This window comes from Ciona intestinalis, chromosome 9 (assembly GCF_000224145.3).
Source record: "Ciona intestinalis chromosome 9, KH, whole genome shotgun sequence".
Lineage (NCBI taxonomy): Eukaryota > Metazoa > Chordata > Ascidiacea > Phlebobranchia > Cionidae > Ciona > Ciona intestinalis.
Window position 1 is genome coordinate 5124959 of NC_020174.2, and position 6385 is coordinate 5131343.

Consider the following 6385-nt stretch of genomic DNA (forward strand, 5'->3'; position numbering starts at 1 on the left):
AAAATAAGCTGCACAAATGCGTCTCAGAAAGTGTAGTTGGGCATAGACATGCTGCCAAAACATAGGTTTCTATAGCTTATAGCACTATAAGGTAAAATGGATACCATCAGCATGTAATATCTCATATTTCCTTGTTTGTGTTATAACAATTAACAACGCTATTTTAGAGTTTTAAGGATATACGGTGGTAGTTCTGTAAATATTTCCATCAGTTTACAACGAAATGAGACGATAAACATGTGTCATCTTACCCCAACCTACAGTAATATGATGAGTCAAAAAGTAGGAATAACCTTACGATGTTACGACACCACTGTAAAGTGCGAATCAAACGTAGCGAGTTCTCACTAACACCCAAACGTTATCTTTTACTGTTGCACATTGCGGTTATTTTTCTTTACTGTTCTAACCTGCTTACAGATTGAATCTCTAAAATAATGAGCATACAAAAAGCAAAGATAGAGTATGCACTGCTATCAAAACGATATAATGTAAACAAGTCTATAACCTATATATAACAACTCGGCGCATAGCTTGGTTAGTATCCGGGTATATGCGTGTATTAAAACTGGATTCAAAAATAATCGATGCTACAGCAGCAATAGTGACGTCACATGAGACGACAATTAATCTTGACCAAGAGATATTATTTGCGGAAGAGAATTTATCAGATTTGAACCTTTCCACTCGTTGTGGATCCTGAAATAATCAAGGCGACCACATATAAAGCTCCATGCGGTCTGCATAGAGCGCAGTAGAGGATGGTAAGTGCTTCGATAATAGGAGTTAAATTTTGGGCGAAAGAGCGCACGAGAAACGGCGCGCAAAAGACAGGGTACTTGGTATATTTTAGTCACAATGCTTATATCAGCTTTAAGGAAACTTTGGTAAGTGGATTTTACAATCACTTGACAACTGCATGCTAGAGACTGCACTTGAAAGCATCCACTTTAAATTTTGATTTGAATAGTCAAGAAAAGGCCCTCAAGAGCTCCTGGCAAAACACAATAGACGTAAATTAAAAAGTGCTGTTTGCACCGAGCAGTAAGAGTATAAAGATATATCGAATATAGTTGTAACAGACCATCTTCTAAAGCCGCTTTCTGTCCGATAAAACTCGGATAATACACCCCATGCCTCCTTTGGCAGCAACCTGGGAATAAAACAAAATTGTTTCTGATAATGGTACATATGTAACAACACTTGAAAAAAACTCCTACAAATATTAAAGAATTTAAGTTACTGCATGTGGATTGTGGAAAATCTTACACATATTCTCAGCCAATAGCCCTCTACCACCACTAGTGTTTAATTTACCCATGGTTTAGCAACCACCAAGCGGTGCCCAAGCACCTGGTTTATGGTTGTAGCAAAAGTTATTGAGTTGCATAGAAACATACAGTAGAAACTTACCTTTTCATGCCAAGATAGAAGATACCCACATTGCTGGCCATCCAGGCCGAGAGAAAATCCTTTGTAAATATATTTCATGATCGTGTCCACTTCTTCAACACTTAATGATTGCAATGCACCAGAAATTTCGCTCGCTTTTATCGTGGAAATAACACGAACAAACAGAAGAGTTGCTTTTTCCTACAACAATGTATGGAATGGTTACCTTAAAATAGATTAAAGTCTCCTAAACTATTTGTGGCCGTGATGTTTTTTTTTTTTTTTTTGTTAATTTAGTCGTGGTACATATATATATGGTATAGAGATCCTCATGGTTTTCCAAAACAGAAGCACTTATGTACAGAACTCTTTATTTTTTAAAGAGCCTAATTACATATTTTGATAACCCCTGAATACACATGTGGATAAACTGCTCCGGAAAAACAGAAATATTTGCACAATACCTACTGACTTGTGGGTTACCAACATACCTTAACACTTGCATCTTTGGTTCGCACTGGTGGATTCTGCAGACAAGCCTTCAATGCATCCACAGCCTTTCCTCCCATGAGAAGATTATTAACATTATTTGCGTCAGGACCTGTGTCTCCCTGGTCTGTCTGGTCATCCATAAACTTCTCCTCGTCATATTGATCAACATCAATCCTCCGGAAAGCATTCGAGCTCGTGTTTTTCGACATTTTCTTCCGGCAGAAAACACAGAGACAGAAATTGACTAGTAGCTCTTAAGCAAGTTTCAAAAGCAGACAAACGTCTGAAAATAAACAATGTAAATGTAACTTTGGCAAGTAGATGTCATTGAAAATAATAATAAGCATGAATATTAAACAGTTGGACTATTACATAGATATTCTGTAGCAGCGTTATAAAAAACAAATATGAATACATAATAAACAAGTTATAAAGTTTTTATCTTCGTTTCAGTTCTCTCATTTCTTTAGGTACAACCAGATATTTCTGTGCAACTCTCAAAGCAGGTGAATAACCATCTGCGTATGAATTATCTTCAAATAAAACCGAATAATCCTCATGAGCTGTGGTTGGTTGTTTACTGATTACTGCTCGATAAAAACATGTTGTTTGCGGGTAGAGTGCCATGACAAGAGCTCCTTTAGGGAACAATGCCTCCGGATCCGTCTCAGGATTTGCTTTCCATTGAGCCAGAGGAACAACCCTTCTTTTGCTCAACACATGATGCTCCCTCCCTTCTTCATCTATATCATCAACTTCATACTTTTGCAATGAAGAGTTAAATGAGACAACTTCAGCTAATATCCATTGCTCTTCTGCTTCATCTGTTCTAACTCTCGCAGCCACTTTGTCTCCTGGCTTCGCGATGTAGTCAGGTCCAGCACTGACAGCACCACATAATGGGGGAACTTTTTCATTTGGCTTTCCAATCCATAGCGGCAGTGTTTGTGCGGATTTCTGCAGCATGCTCATCAATACACCACGCCTCATACTTTTCCTTGGTTGATCATCCAGTGGGTTATAACTTGATAATCTTGCGGCAATTCGCTTTTCTTCCTGAAGAGCTTTGATTTTGGCAATAATATCAAGTCCCTTCTTTAGAAGATCACATTCTACATCTGCATCATCAAGAGCCACACTGTACAGGTTCCTTAACTTTTGCTTAAAATACGTCGAAAGCTTTGCCTCCCCTTGCATTTTTTCATGCGTCTTTCCAATAGTTTCCAAATTATTATTGCCTTCTTCTCTTTGTTTTTGAGTGTCTTTTATTATATCATGAAGTTCAGACAGGAGTTCTTGCACTCGGTTTTCGCATTCTACAAACGTCAATTGATTGTTGTTGGTATTAGAAGAGACTGAGGCAGTTGCAGAAGTAGGTGAACCTCCACTACCATCCTGCTTCACCCGTCTTAACATGATTCTACATATAAATATGGTAATATATTAAAACATTGTTTAGCTTAAATTAAAAAAATATATAACGATTGCTGTCTGCTGACCATTATATATATATACAACTCAAAATGTATTGACGTGTACATTAAAGGTTACGTTACGATACAGATCGTCCGATATTACACTACTATACTATTAAATTTAAACATAAAACAGTATTAATTACACTAAAAAGTAAGTTACGTTGTTACAACATGCTACAATTCTCCGAAATATGTATTTTTAGCACTTCAAAACGCCAACGTATTTAACTTAACACACCCTATCGTCACCTGCGTCTGCTGAAGGAAATAGCAAACAATATCTAAATCTAGGAGGCAGCAGAGGGTGGTTGTAGTGTTGCCGATGGAATATTTCGTGTATCGCTATAAAAAATGTAATACCCTTTTTCGGTTTTTGAACAATCTAAAACGTCTCGAAAGTTTACAGACCATATTATTCAAATATTTTCAAATAACAAATTAAATAAAAGATATCTGAATTGGAAAAATAGGCATGTTATTTAAGAACGTTTATAAAAAGGAAACACTGTTGCGGATTCATTGGTTTGTTGGCGAGGTTTGGAACCTTGGCTCCTTTTGAATTGAAGTCTTGAAATGGTGTGTTTTGTATAAGTTATCGTTGTTAATCTATGTTATTATGGTCATATGTCAAAGTTTTCGAACGGAATATCCTTCTATGCTATTGGATGTGTCAGTAAAAACTAATATAGCACAGCAATTTGTTAGAAAAACGTAATTTTACGGCTTAGCAGTAGTGGTTAATATTTAAAACAGACAGACATTTTTAGCAGATAGTATAAACTGTTGTACCCACAGGCTCGTATCAAAGCCAAGGAACTGCGTGGAAAGTCGAAGGACGAGCTGCTTAAGCAGCTAAACGACTTCAAGCAGGAATTATCTACCCTGCGGGTTGCGAAAGTGACCGGAGGAGCCGCATCAAAGCTCTCAAAAATATGCTTGGTCCGCAAAAGCATCGCTCGTGTCCTCACGGTCATTAACCAGACTCAAAAGGATAACTTGAGGAAATTGTTTAAGGTAAGCCATTGATAATCTAATCTATTGTGCATTTAGTATGTGGTTAATATTGCATTATTTTTTCAAAAATATTTTGTTGGTTATCATGCCTGCTACTAAATTAGAGATTTTGCTGAATGCGTAACAGTTAGTGTCTTTAAAGAGTGCACAAATCCGATTTACAAAGCTTACCTGTACAGGTAAAATAAGCGTGACCAGCTTGAGCTTATATATATGCTATACATATCACTAAATAAAGAAACAACTAGGGCCTAGGGTTTTCATTAGTTACCACAAAAACCATGCTGTTCGCTGGTGCATATTTTAGAGACATCTATAACAACAAAGATCTGTTTCATGCAGGGAAAGAAACATAAGCCTAAGGATTTACGACCGAAAAAGACCAGAGCCCTGCGTCGTCGTTTAAACAAACATGAAGAAAGTTTAAAATCCGTAAAAGCTTTGAAAAAAGCAAGACTCTACCCACAGCGACAGTTTGCAATCAAGGCATAAGGTTCTAATAAACCATTTCGGGATATACGTGTTGTGTTTAATTGTCTATAACAGAAAGGGTTTGTTATATTAGATCAATTACCTTTTTTATGTCAAAACAGAATGTTGAACTAATAAATGTAAAGTGTTTCGAAGTATTTTAGTAAAGCCAGTTTAAAAGTAGTTAATAGTAGTAAGCTGGTAGCTGTCAAGTTTGGTGTTAATGTTGGAAAAACCGACCAACGAATAGGAATTACGTTAATTTAGCATGATGGGTAGAGTTGATCAATAAATTTGAAAAGGTGCCCAAGAATAAGTACAGTGAAAAAAAGTGAAACAACTCACTTACACCACACAGCATTTCAGCAAAAGTTTGAACATTAAGTGCACAACACAAATTACATCTGTATTCCTAGTTTACAGTTTGGTGATACGTTGCATGTTCAATATAGCACCAACAACATAAATATGGCAATCGCAAATTGTCAATAAATTTTTCGCTTGGTCAGGTACTAAATAAAATCACTGATAAATGTGCAAGAAAAGGAGTCAATCAATCCACCAGTTCTTCAGCTAAAATAAATGCATAAACATTGTCTCTTTGGGAAAATGTTGCACTTTTTCACTGAAGCTTGTTGCTTGACATTTTTCTTGAACGTGAACTATAAGAAAACAAGATATTAAAAGTGATGCATTTGCACCCAAACATGTGTTACTTGGCTTAATGTGAGTTATTACTAGTTTGTTGCTTAAACAGCTTAATGTATTTTAACAAGACAAATAAGAAGGCAAGAGTTGTTACCGTGATTCTTGTCTTGAGGTTGTGTATTCAAACCACATAATATTTGGAATTAGTGTTGAATCTCTTATCATAAAAAATTCACAAACTCTCCATGTTACAACAAATGGGAAGAAAGGAGTAAGAAGAATCTGAAACAAAGGTGAAATATTGAATTAATACAAAAGAAGGTGCAAGATATGCTTCCTGCATTGGGTCTCTTTTGTAGATTTTTTTCAACAGACTTTAGTTACTCCTTTTTTAATTTGTTATTTATACCTGCAAAAAAAATAAAAATTACGTATAGTTCAAATCAAATGTAACCAACAATATAAGCATGAATCTACAAATTAATGAGGATTTTGAACAATTTGCACCATGTGTAGTTTTAACCATTTGAAAACAAGCGGGATAAGAAAGGGAAAGTTTAAAATCCTTGCTACTTTTAAGTAATAAGAAATTTAATATTAGGAATACATGTAAACTAAAATCAAAATCCAAAAAATAAGAAATTAACCGAATATGCTACCTGTGCTACGGCAAACCAGGAGAGGCCAAGCATGGTACCAAATATGCAACCCCACACAATTTGATTGACAGTATGATAGAGAAGATACACCCTGCTGTATGAGACCACACACCCAGCAATAACGCACAGGGCAGACATACAATGTTTCCACATTAGATCCAAAGTTGTGTTGTTGTTATGAGATCTGGATTGAATAAATGAATGAAACTTGCTTTAGGCCAAAAAATGACA

The 6385-nt window shown here is 36.0% G+C and overlaps 4 protein-coding genes across 6 annotated transcripts in view; 1 reads left to right on the forward strand and 3 right to left on the reverse strand.

The window, feature by feature from the left end:
- Positions 1-534: 534 nt before the first annotated feature.
- On the reverse strand, positions 535-2166 carry LOC100185040 (actin-related protein 2/3 complex subunit 5-like). The gene is made up of 3 exons (XM_002131688.4): positions 1884-2166; positions 1414-1593; positions 535-1153 (listed from the first exon to the last, which is right to left on the reverse strand). The coding sequence occupies exons 1-3, from the start codon at positions 2091-2093 to the stop codon at positions 1091-1093; spliced, it is 453 nt and encodes a 150-aa protein (XP_002131724.1). The 5' UTR covers positions 2094-2166; the 3' UTR covers positions 535-1090.
- On the reverse strand, positions 2167-3701 carry LOC100187426 (SAGA-associated factor 29-like). 3 transcript variants are annotated; one of them, XM_026836030.1, is made up of 2 exons: positions 3601-3701; positions 2167-3304 (listed from the first exon to the last, which is right to left on the reverse strand). In XM_026836030.1, the coding sequence occupies exon 2, from the start codon at positions 3298-3300 to the stop codon at positions 2323-2325; it is 978 nt and encodes a 325-aa protein (XP_026691831.1). In that variant the 5' UTR covers positions 3301-3304; positions 3601-3701; the 3' UTR covers positions 2167-2322. The 3 variants fall into 3 exon arrangements, with proteins under 3 accessions (XP_026691831.1, XP_002131736.1, XP_002131731.1); XM_002131700.4 differs by having other exon boundaries at positions 3612-3691; XM_002131695.4 differs by having other exon boundaries at positions 3523-3605.
- Positions 3702-3850: 149 nt separating this feature from the next.
- LOC100179536 (60S ribosomal protein L35) lies at positions 3851-4895 on the forward strand. Its single transcript, XM_002131669.5, has 3 exons — positions 3851-3938; positions 4158-4376; positions 4719-4895. The coding sequence occupies exons 1-3, from the start codon at positions 3936-3938 to the stop codon at positions 4866-4868; spliced, it is 372 nt and encodes a 123-aa protein (XP_002131705.1). The 5' UTR covers positions 3851-3935; the 3' UTR covers positions 4869-4895.
- Positions 4896-5224: 329 nt separating this feature from the next.
- The window catches only part of LOC100177194 (dolichyldiphosphatase 1-like), a 2509-nt gene continuing 1348 nt past the window's right edge, over positions 5225-6385 (reverse strand). The window contains exons 4-6 of the mRNA XM_002131632.5: positions 6155-6338; positions 5650-5777; positions 5225-5509 (exon numbers count right to left, since the gene is read on the reverse strand). Of these exons, the coding sequence (XP_002131668.3) occupies positions 5470-5509; positions 5650-5777; positions 6155-6338 (352 nt within the window). The 3' untranslated portion in view covers positions 5225-5469. The remainder of the gene's footprint in view (positions 5510-5649; positions 5778-6154; positions 6339-6385) is intronic.